The 12352-nt window shown below is 43.1% G+C and overlaps 1 protein-coding gene across 19 annotated transcripts in view; it reads left to right on the plus strand.

The window, feature by feature from the left end:
- KIAA1217 (KIAA1217 ortholog) overlaps positions 1 to 12352 on the plus strand; it is a 343140-nt gene that overhangs the window by 165242 nt on the left and 165546 nt on the right. For all 19 annotated transcript variants that reach the window (XM_045361865.3, XM_074001214.1, XM_074001218.1 and 16 more), the window contains exon 3: positions 9687 to 9885. In XM_045361865.3, the coding sequence (XP_045217800.2) occupies positions 9687 to 9885 (199 nt within the window). The remainder of the gene's footprint in view (positions 1 to 9686; positions 9886 to 12352) is intronic.

The raw sequence follows: 12352 nt of genomic DNA on the forward strand, positions 1-12352 counted from the left end.
ACAGATGCGGAAGTCTTGTCTCTTTACAAGTTGGAGTGCAATTCGCATGTCTGAAATTGATTTGATGGCCTTGGCGCTTCTTTTTTAACTGTATCGCTTTATAGAATTGGAAGTTCTTATAATTCTGGATTCTTGCCAAATATTGCATGACATGAAAATGAAAACGTGTTTCCCTTCCCGTGTTTTCCCCATGCATTTGTGTTGTCATTTCAGCGACCATCTCTAACCACAAGTTCTTAAACCTAGAATCCAATCATACAGAATACACGAGAGAAGACAGGAATGGGCATGAATGCATTCAGGTCACCATAGACAGGAATCCTTCTGGATTCTAAATATTTTATGGAAAAGTCTTCCCTTCCCTTCCTCTGATCTATTCTTTAAAAATATCATGACCTATTTAGCAATTCTCTGATTTGTAAAAACAACATATTCTTATTTTGGAGACATAAAGAAAGTATGTCACTCTTATCCTAAGCAGACTAATGCAGAACAGAAAACCCAACATGGCATATTCTCACTTGTAAGTGAGAGCTAAACATTGGCTACACATGGACATAAAGATGGCAACAATAGACACTGGGGACTACTGGAGCGGGGAGGCAGGAGGAGAGCAAAGGTTGAAAACCCGTTGAATACTATGCTTGTTACCAAAACACCAGGGGTTTGGTCTATGTTCTACTGCTCACCAAACAGAAAGCCAATCACTGAGACAAGTACTGCCAAGGAAGAAGGCTTTAACCAGGTGCTGCAGCCAAGGAGACGGAAGCTCAGTCTCAACTCCATCTCCTTGACTGACTAAAACTAGGGGTTTATGTAGCAGGAGAGAAACATAAGAACATGTAAGAAAACAAGAACTGAGGAGGGGCAAAGAAACAATCATGATGAATGAGGGGTGTGGCATCTGGTCTGGTGATCTGGTGAGTTTCAGTTCTTGGATACTTTTTTGAGAGGCCTAAAGGTGTTGCCTGAGGAAGGAACTCAGATTAAACAAATACTAGTTTCCAGCTTTGAGACCAGAAGAGTCAATTTCTTGTTCCGTTTATCAAAAAGAATAATCTGTGGGACTACTGGGTCAGTTTCATGCTCACTACCTGGATGACAGGATCAATTGTACCCCAAACCTCAGCATTTTGCAATATACCCATGTAACAAACCTGCACACTAAAATAAATCTAAATCTAAAATAAAAGGTGAAATTATTAAAAAAGAAAGTACGTTACCCATTATGCCACCATCAAAAGAAAACTCATGCTTGTTTTTGGCTATATTGTGTCCAATTACTAAATTATACCCCAAAATTCCATTAAAACACCTTTATTATGATTGTGTAGTACTCTGGAGTACACATACATTGTAATTTGTTAACCAGCCTTCCAAATTGTTTCAAGATTTATTTATTCTATTAAAGATGTAATATGTACAGATTTGCTTCCTGACACTCCAATACGAGAGCTACCACTTTTCCCAAATCAAACTAATCTATCCTGGCTTCAGCAATTATTGAGAAATTCATTCTCATCCTATTAAGGGGAGGCATTATCCCCTCACTTGGAGTCATAAGGAAATCTTGGGGAGCTTGTCCAATCCAATAAAACCAGGCCAGGGCCTCTGAGTCTCCTGGGACTCATAGTGAATTGCCTTCCATGCAGCCTGTTTGCAGCCAGGTTTATGGGGACCTTTGCCAAGTATCCTAAGTGTGAGCACCTGGTTTCAGCCACTCTAAGCATGTCACACATCCACCCTCCCAGTTGTGGGTCACTTCTTGCAAATGGAATACAGGTCTTTCGAATTTGAAGAGCACCATCACCAGCCCTGACAACTGCCACCCTCTTCTTGGGTCTGAGAAGTCGTCCACTCCCCTCTTCCTGCCTAATTAGGAACTTCCTCCTTTCCTCTTCTGGAGGCAAGTCCAGATTTCTTTTCCAAATACCTTTACCTTCTCATCCCAGTTTAGGGAAAGAGTCTTCAGAGTGGCCTCTGTAGCATGGAGACACCATTAACAACCCTTCCCTGTGGGAAGACCTTAGAACTTAAAGGCTTGGCAGTTTCCCAGGAGGCGATGGCTAGGAATAGAAGTTCCATAACTTTTTTGTTTGTTTCTGATAACCACAAGGACAAGGCAAATTAACAATACCTCAGAAGATGAATCTGACACACAGATAATACTCTATGGAGAGTATTTGCATAGTGTGGTGCTTCTTTAAACAATGAGGAACTACCCTTTTCTGCACAGAGGTGTCCTTGTCATTTATTTGTTTGCAGCTGTAGGAGGGCAGGGGGCTTTGCATGGTGACACTGGGTTAGCAGAGGGGTCCTGCCTGGCTCACTTCACTCCACACAGTGGATGCCTCAGTGCAGGGATGACTGTGGCTGGCTCTATATGAGCCACCCATGAGCACGGGGTACTAGGCATCACTGCCCTTTCATCTTTCCAATCTGATAATGAAATAATACACACAGAGAAGGAAAATGTGGAAACAAAAGATGCACTTGTACTTTGCCCAACTGCTGAATCATCTGATTTCCATCCAGAACAAATGCCATTCTGTTTTCACAGGTGAAAATCGTGAATAATGTCTGGGTACTCTGTGGATGGAAAAGGGAGAAAAGTGTTGAAATATTAGCCTTGAAGAAACAGGATATAAACTGAGTGTATCAAGGATGTTTCATCAAAATAAATCCTAGAGAAAATGCTTCTCCTTTGTCCAAGTCAGGGAAGAGAAATACTAATTTTCAGACCTCAACTTAAGCTAGGAGAGACATGAGAATCTCAGATATGCACAGTTGGAAGCTGGCATTAAAACGGGGTTAGTGAATATAGATCTATCTTATTCTAAGGTCCAGAAGTTCCTGGTCACTAGTAAGTCTGGCACATATCCACAAACTGCTCACATGCAGCATCCAGATGTCCACTAAATACTTGATTTTGTGTGTGTGTATATTGTACTGTAGATTAACAGCAGGACCCTCTAGTGCGTGCACCCAAGGTTTCTATTAAAAACAAAAGCTGCTGATTTGTTCTCTTCCACCACCATTTCTCTGAGTCTTTAATGCCAGACCCCCCTCCCAAAATTACAAGATCATAATAAAACTAACTACAGTTCTCTTCTCCACTTGTGTTGCAGTTCTCACACCCACCTGTTGTATTTTAGAATCATGGGGGTCTCAGTCTATTCCCCAGAGTGAGCATAATTGCAAGAATGGCACTGGGGAGATATTGACTCAGATTTTGCTTTTCTGTCCATAAGCCACAGAAGCTGTGGGAAGTTGCCAAGAAGCCATGCATAGCCAAGCCCTTCTGCTCTTTTTTAAATTTTGTATTCTTCTATTATTTTTTAGAGATAGGAGTCTTGTTCTTTCTCCCAGGCTGATGTGCAGTGGTGTCACCATAGCTCCCTGCAGCTTCGACCTCCTGGGCTCAAGCCATCCTCCTGCCTCAGCCTCCCCAGTAGCTGGAACTACACGTGTGCACCACCACACTGCTAATTTTTTAATTTTTTTGTAGAGACAGAGTCTCACTACGTTGCCCGTGCTGGTCTCGAACTCCTGGGCTCAAGCAATCCGCCTGCCTAGGCCTCTCAAAGTGCTGGGATTACAGGTGTGAGCCACTGTTCTAAACATACACCTGCTGTTGGTCACAGGACTCACCAGAGAATGGCAAGTGGACACTTGAAGGAAGAAAACCTCCGCTGATGCTGTCACCAGGGAAGGGTTTATGTAAGGATGGGAGGGAAGATGGAAGCCAGGTGTGCCCGATGGAGCTCCCTATCTTCCTTCCCACCCTTAGTCCTCAACCCAGCATGGACATTAAAGACTGGAAACCAGAAGGAGGGCAGAAAATGGGGGAAAAGGCAACTGCACTGTGGCTTGTAGAAAGGACTCTGTAAGCAAATTTAGAAGCGTAGAGCTTCTGTAGTGCCAGTTTGTTCATTTTCCTTTGGAGTACCACGAAGCAGGAATGGTAGAGAAAACCTAAAGCCTGTGGATGATTTATTTGTTAATTTAATATTTTGTTCCTGGAATTTTTAATAAGAGTACCTAGCAACTAGGATGTTCTCTTCAACTGAAATCAGAATTTTGACTAGGTTTAAGTTGAAAGATACACAAGTGAAAGAAAAGTGTCTGAATGTCATGATTAAATTAACCACATCATTTAATGAGTGCTAGGAATGAGTCATTCCAAATATATTTGCATGTGGAAAACTTCATTGTATTTTCAAATGCCCTGCGGCAAATTGGGCATTAATTAGGATGAAGTAAAACTTCATCACAGCGATGTTGATTTTTCTTTTCACAATAGAATGTAATCTGAAGCAAAGTGAATACCTTGGCTAGCCAGACACCCCACTGTTCCTGGCAATTAACATATTATGTAAAGCTACATTTGCAGGTTCCTTTTCAGGACCTCGGCATTTCAATTTAGGGTTTAAGGATCTGAAAACGGGAATGAAAAATACATCATCAATGCCTCTAGCTCTAACTTTCTTTTATCTTTGTTGTTATCTCCAAATCCAATAGCATTGCAAAGAATATAAATAAATTCAATCCCCCTCGCAAAACAGTGCACTTGGTGAACATTTCAGCAAATATTTGTTTATGATGTTAAAATGAAATCATGGCCATCTTTTAAAAATTAATGCTGTTCAACTATGTTGCATGCACTTGAGGACATAAATGCGGAAAGCCAGATCTTAGCACTACCTAGCTACGTATTTCTGTGGAGCAGGTGCTATAGGATAAATAATTCGAAGGCAATCTCAGTAAACTTTTTTTTCTGGGTGACGTGATCTTTTCTTCTTGTGTGATGTGTACTTAGAGTTAGAAAGTTTTGGTCCTGCAAGGGATCTGAGACACCAACTAGCTCAACCTCTGGCCTTACAGATGAGATAGCTGTGACTCAGTGAGGTTATACGTGGATCAGTTTTTGGCAGAAGCTGAACTAGAACTAGCATTCCCAGACTCCCGGTTAAATAAAAATTTGAGGCAGGGTACAGTGGCTCACACCTGTAATCCTAGCACTTTGGCAGAACGAGATGAAAGGGTCGCTTAAGCTTAGGAGTTTGAGACCAGCCTGGGCAACAAAGTGAGACCTCGTCTACTGAAAATTTAAAAAATGAACTGTGCATGATGGTACAGACCTGTAGTCCCAGCTACTCAGGAGGCTGAGGTGGGAGGATTGCTTGAGCCTGGGAGATCGAGGCTGCAGTGAGCCATAATCTCACCACTGCACTCCAGCCTGGGCAACAGAGACCCTGTCTGACTGACTGAATAAATTAATGACCAACCAAACAATCTTACCACTGGTGTCAACTCTGGAGTACACCACATGTGATCTTTGCTCTTTTCATTTGGTAGAATTTCAGAGCAAGCTGCTTTTTCTATTTTCTTTCTTTCTTTTCTTTTTTTTTTTTTTTTTTTTTGAGACAGTCTCGCTCTGTCGCCCAGGCTGGAGTGCAGTGGCACGATCTTCGCTCACTGCAATCTCCACCTCCCAGGTTCACACCATTCTCCTGCCTCAGCCTCCCAGGTAGCTGGGACTACAGGTGCCCACCACCATGCCTGGCTAATTTTTTGTATTTTTAGTAGAGATGAGGTTTCACCGTGTTAGCCAGGATGGTCTTGATCTCCTGAACTCGTGATCCACCCACCTCGTCCTCCCAAAGTGCTGGGATTACAGGCGTGAGCCACCGCACCCATCCCGCTTTTTCTATTTTCTCAGTGATAACCCATAGTATGAGGTTACAGGGAAGGTTAAAGAAGATTACCACATGACAGTTACTTGGTACAGAGCAGCGGGCACCTAATATGTTGAGTCCTTTATTTCTTCCCTCATCCTTTCATTAGGAAGAGAATATTTCTAGAGGGTGAATCACAGATGCAGAAGAGGAGAGAGCTGCATTGAGTCAATTACACCAGCATGTCTTGGTGACAGAGAGTCTCCTTTGAAGAAGAGAAGACTAGAAAGGACCAGTGGGGTTCAGGTGGCCTGACTATACAGACCACCCCCTTCCTGCATGACCCCAAAGGGCTTACTGTTTGGGTTCCCAGGTTTGGGGTTGCCTAATGATTGGGGAAGTCTTTACAAGGTTGTGATGGAAACAGGGATCTCCATGGAGCAAGGAGGAAAATCCAGTCTTATGGACCCTTGAGTCCTGCTCACGTGGCTCAGAGAATATTCCCATCATCCTCTGCTTCCCCCTCAGTTAGGAGGCGCTCTCCACTCAGTAGCTTAGGGTAGCAGCTTCAAACACCAAGCTGTAGGCCATGCATGACTGAGAAAAGTTTTCACTGAAGGCAAAATGAGAATGCTAACTCCAACAAAAAGAATTTTTCACTAGATCAAACCCGAAATTGTGGTTGTTTCCCCTTTTTTTGGTATTAAAGTATCTTTTCTTTCTTATGGTAAAAAAATCATACCACAGAGAGTAAGATTTCTTTAATGCCTCTTATTTTGCTAAATAAAATCAACATTCCTGTATGTAACCCCTCATAAATTTGGGGGGAATTTTTTTTTTTTAGAAATTTTCATCTATGAAATATAAAATGATGGGAAGTATTATTATGGAAACAAGCTCCAGAGAGTTTAGCTTTCTCCATGGTTCTTACTAATATGAATATGTGAACATCGTAGCGGCTTAGCCAGGAGGAACCATTAGAATTGGTGTTGGTCAGTGGTGGCTTGCTTGCAAGGCAAAGAGCTATCCCAAACTAGTGCAAGAACAAAAATTGAATTAATTGAATAAATTAATTGGAAGGACCCCACAATGTACTGGAAACGGAAAGTGAGAAGCCCAGGAGACCCCACATGACTGCTGTCTTATCCTTTGCGCTCTCTGAAGATCATGGGGGTCTCACATCTCTATTTTTTAATACAGATTTGCTTTATTTTTTTCTCTGCCCTTTTTCTCTGTTTCACTTTCCCTGCCCATTTTAACCACAGCTTCAAGTTGAAAACTAAGTTGTTTCAAGTTCTCCCTAGACATTGACTAATAGATCCTCTGTCCCAGATCTAAATTTACAGGGGAGAGAATTTAATTGGACCAACTAAGTTCAGGTGGCTACTTCTTGACCCAATCAGGAAAGACATTTCCAGGGGTGAGAATTTGATTGATCCAACTAAGATCAGGTGACTACTGTTTAGTCCAATCAGGAAAGACCAGGCTGGAGTGGGTGGCCCTGCGCTTTATTGCTCAGTTCAGAGCAACCCTTGCACCTCCCTCTTCTCTCCCGATGCCCCTTTAAATTCAGCAGTTACTGCCCCAAACTCCTTCTGCACTCAGGGTGATGCACCTCTTCATTCTTCTTGTCCATCTATTGCATATACATTATCTTTTGCCCCCATATAGACCTTATTATATGCTTGACGAGCTCAAGAACTTTTATCTCTGGTGCACTTTTACCCATGGTGCCTAGCACTGTTCCAAAATGCTATTTTGACTTTTTTTTTTTTTTCCAGCATATCAGATCACAGGGTATTTGGCACAAGTGTCAGCAATTTCCATTGTCTTTTCTCTGAACTAAATGATGTCTCAGCAGCAAGCTGGCATCAGAGGGGAGGGTACTGCGTGTGAGGAGACTGCTAATATGTAGTGATCGTTTTCAGTGAGAACGTGAATAAGAACAGCAACGAAAAGAGGAGTTTACATTTGGAGCTAAATAGTTATGTATAGGAAGTGAGGGAGGAAAATATATAGCCCTACATCTTTGATTTTTCTACTTACCTACCACTACGATGACCCTGAACAAGAAACAGATTTGATTTTGATTTTCTTCAAGGATTATTACCTTCTGCAATGGAAAATGACAACTCATCAAATGTATTGTTTCTGCCGTGAGCTACAAAGATGACCATACAGCAGAGGTTATAAATGTAGCCATGTTGCTTAAAGTAATATTATTTCTTGGCTATTTTGCTAAACTGAATCTATCTTCTTTTTTAAAAAAAAAAATGTCAGGGATGAGGACATCATACCTTGATATTCTGCTGAGCATGATAAAGAGGAAGCTACTTCACTGAGGACCACATGAATTTGTCTAAATCTTGGTGAACTGGGCAGTGATTTAGGGATAATTTTCCTGGCCAAATACTTGTAATGTGTGTCAAAGCCAGATCCCCATAACAGAAGCGGACTTTGTAAAAAATAAATCTAGGAATACACCACTTTGGGGATTTGCACAGAAAAATTAACCAAAGGAGACAATCTGACTGTTAATGCATGTTCCTTCTGGTCATGATATTGGCATGTAATCTGAGCTGAGTTTCCTGTGGAACACCCAGTCATCTTGAAGCCTCATCCCTTAAGAAACACAGGGTGGAAGGTACTGACCTTATCCCTGCTTTCCTCTATGGGAAGGTCCTGAGAGGCGCATAGGAAGGTGTGATTGTCTGGATAATACAATTGATGCTGTTGAGAGGGGTCTTCTTGTACTTTTAGCAAGAAGCTGCTTATCCGATTCTCAAAGGGTACTGCCAGAGTATCGGGCACACCTTGGGCATCCATGAAAGAAATCTGTAGCCCAAACCTCGAGGCCGGACTGGCTAAATAATTGTCAGCGTACCTTGTTCAAAAATCATTAATAAGGCCGGGCATGGTGGCTCGCACCTTGGAATCCCAGCACTTTGGGAGGCTAAGGCAGGTGGATCACCTGAGGTCAAGAGTTCGAGACCAGCCTGGCCAATGTGGCAAAACCCCATCTCTACTAAAAATACAAAAATTAGCTGAACATGGTGGCACATGCCTGTAATCCCAGCTACTTGGGAGGTTGAGGCAGGAGAACTGCTTGAACCCAGGAGGTGGAGGTTGCGGTGAGCCAAGATGGCGCCATTGCACTCTAGCCTGGGCAACAAGAGTGAAACTCCATCTCAGAAAAATGAAATGAAATGAAATGAAATAAAATACAATAAAATAAAATAAATATCTCCCTCGCAATGTGAGTTTACTGATTGTGGAAACAGTCTTGGTATGAGACTCTTAAGGGCCAGTTGTGTACAATTTACTCTGGTATGAGTACCTCATCCATCTTGGGTGCATAGAAAAGTATACGGTCCCCTCTGTTGTGAAAGCACTGTTAGAATTTGTCTGGCAAATTGTTTGCTATCGCTTTCCTATAATGTGACTTCTCCTAAACCCCCTGTTCAAAATGGACCACATAAGTCAAATAATAAAAATCTTAATGGAGACTAGGTGTGGCAGGTCACGCCTGTAATCCTAGCACTTTGGGAGGCCAAGGCAGGTGGATCACATGAGGTCAGGAGTTCAAGAGTACTCAAAGTACTCAAAGCCTGGCCAACATGGTGAAACCCCATCTCTGCTAAAAATACAAAAATTAGCCAGGCATGTTGGAGCGCACCTGTAGTCCCAGCTATTCAGGAGGCTGAGGCACGAGAATTGCTTGAACCCAGGAGGCGGAGGTTGTAGTGAGTTGAGATCATGCCACTGCACTCTGGCAATCAATCAATCAATCAATACAATGGAACACTTAAGGGCAATGTTATTTTCCGGTACTTTTCACAACTGATACTTTGACCCACTAGGTCTTTAGTTTTCTCTATCTAACCCTTCTGATGAACTTTTCCCCCTTGCCATATTATTTTTCCAGATTAATAGAGATGGCATTGGACATATTTTCAACATGATTAATAATAGTCTATTTTCCCACTTTCTTTAAAATGTCTTTTGCAGACAAGGAGCCCCAAACTGTCTCACAGTCCTCAACCACCCAGTCTGGGTGACCCGGTCGAGCATTTATCAGAGACGTCCGCTGATTCTTTGGAAGCCATGTCTGAGGGGGATGCTCCAACCCCTTTTTCCAGAGGCAGCCGGACTCGTGCGAGCCTTCCCGTGGTGAGGTCAACCAACCAGACGAAAGAAAGATCTCTGGGTAAGCTTTAGAAGGCAGTTTCTGATGCCCTTTTCTTACTGAATGCGTGTCTTGTTATACTTCTGGACCTATACCCTTTCATTCAACATTCATTTGATATTGATTTGCAAATACTCTAGTACTGGGAAACTTCATTGGTTTAATATCAAGCATTGAGGATTTGCCTGATGGGTAATCAGATCAAGTGCAAGCTGGCTTTGAGTCTGGGCACATTCAGAAGTGGTTGGGATTAGTAATTCAAGCCAAAGGGCTAGTAGTATTTTACCTATGTTCCTGCTACTATACAGCAGGAGTCCCCAGTCCCCAGGCCATGGACCACTACCAGTCCTGTGGCCCGTTAGGAACCAGACCACACAGCAAGAGGTGAGCAGAGGATGAGCGAGGGTTACTGCCTGAGCTCCACCTCCTGTCAGATCAACTGTGGCATCAGCTTCTCATAGGAGCTGAACCCTATTGTGAACTGCACGAGTGAGGGATCTAGGTTGCATGTTCTTATGAGAATCTAACTAATGCCTGATGATCCGAGATGGAACAGTTTCATCCCGAAACCATTAGTGGAAAATTGTCTTTCACGAAACCAGTCCCTGGTGCCAAAAAAATTGGGGACCACTGGTCTACAGTAAATTGTGAGGAACTGACCACAGAATGATCCTCTTGTCACTTTGCAAACCTCTTCTCCAGTCCCAGAAGCCAGGACAGTTGGCATTTTTACCCAGTGCTGTGGGTTTCCACCAGCCCTGCTGCACCTATCTGGTAATTCAGTGGAGGAGATGAGTGGCTCCAGGACAAAAAGGGACAACGTGGCCCGCATCTCCATGACTATTCATAAGAACCTTGAACACGAGGCTGTTTCCACTACCGCGTGAAAGGATAGCGGGGCTTGGTGTGTGTAGTACACAGCTTTTCTGAAAGGTAGAAGGATTCTTTTTATGCTTTTACCACATATCATTTCCTTTTTTTGTGTTGGAAGTTCACTTTCTATCTTGCTTGGCTTTTTAAATTTCTTTTTCTTTTCTTTTTTTTTTTTTTTTTTTGGCCCTTTAACAAAATAGACAAGTCGTGAGGATTTGGACCTCTCTGTCAACTGGGCAGATGTTTCTTATGCTTCACTGCCATGTTAAGGTTCTGATTTGAGTACCTGTGTTTACAAACAGATGGGCTTGGGGCTAAGAGGGGATAGGAAAAGGCTCAACATGCAAAAGCCTTCAGAGTCTGGCGCATGCAAAAGACAGCTGAACTCCGCCATGTAAAACTGAGCAAATGCCTTGCTGGGAGGAGAAGAAAGAAGAAGATGGATATGAGAGAAGGTGTCCTGATTTTGTTTCCTTAGCTGCAGATAATGACCCAAGCAGACTGGATTCAGACATTGTCCTAGCTGTCCTAAAAGAAACCTGACCGGGCGCGGTGGCTCACGCCTGTAATCCCAGCACTTTGGGAGGCCAAGGTGGGTGGATCACGAGGTCAGGAGATTGAGACCATCCTGGCTAACACGGTGAAACCCCATCTCCAGTAAAAATACAAAAAATTAGCCAGGCGTGGTGGCAGGCGCCTGTAGTCCCAGCCACTCAGGAGGCTGAGACCGGAGAATGGCGTGAACCTGGGAAACAGAGCTTGCGGTAAGCCAAGATCGTGCCACTGCACTCTAGCCTGGGTGACAGAGCAAGACTCCATCAAAAAAAACCACACCCACAACTTTGTTATTATTTGTATTATCAATGTGAATATTTAACATTAAATTTTGTGTACTTGATCTTAGTAATCTAAGGTCCTCGTTGTGTAAATGAGAGAAGACCACAGAAAATGTGCTTTTTGTTGATGTGTGTGTTTGCTTGTTTGAGCTCACACAGTTAATTAAATGGCAGCAGTGGGAAGTGCAGGGCTTCAGTTCCCATTAACATCATCTTACAAATGAAGGGACAAGGACACACACAGGAGGGACACACCCAAGGAGCATCATGGGCCAAGACAGTGTCAAGATGACACAGGCTTCCACACCATCACCAGGCTGGGGTTTTCTTTCTGGATTCAAGAAATTTGTGGCTTCTTTTTTTTTTTTTTTTCTTGAGACAGAGTTTTGCTCTGTCACCCAGGCTGGAGTGCAGTGGCATGATCATGACTCACTACAGCCTCGACGTCCCAGGTTCAAGGGATCCTCCCATCTCAGCCTTCTGAGTAGATGGGACGACAGGCACGCACCCAGACACCTGACTAATTTTTTATTTTTTGTAGAGGCAGGGTCTCACTATGTTGCCCAGGCTGGTCTGGAACTCCTGGACTCAAGTAATCCTCCCACCTCGACCTCACAAAATGCTGGGATTATAGGCATAAGCCAGCACGCCTGGCCTGAAACTTGTGCTTTCTTAACTCCACTCACACTTAGGAGCCAGGCAAGGAATGGGATTTCTCCTTTGTGCTTGAAGGAAATGAGTGAAGCTCAGGTCTCTGTAAAGATAACCTCGGCTTTGCA

This window comes from Macaca fascicularis, chromosome 9 (assembly GCF_037993035.2).
Source record: "Macaca fascicularis isolate 582-1 chromosome 9, T2T-MFA8v1.1".
Lineage (NCBI taxonomy): Eukaryota > Metazoa > Chordata > Mammalia > Primates > Cercopithecidae > Macaca > Macaca fascicularis.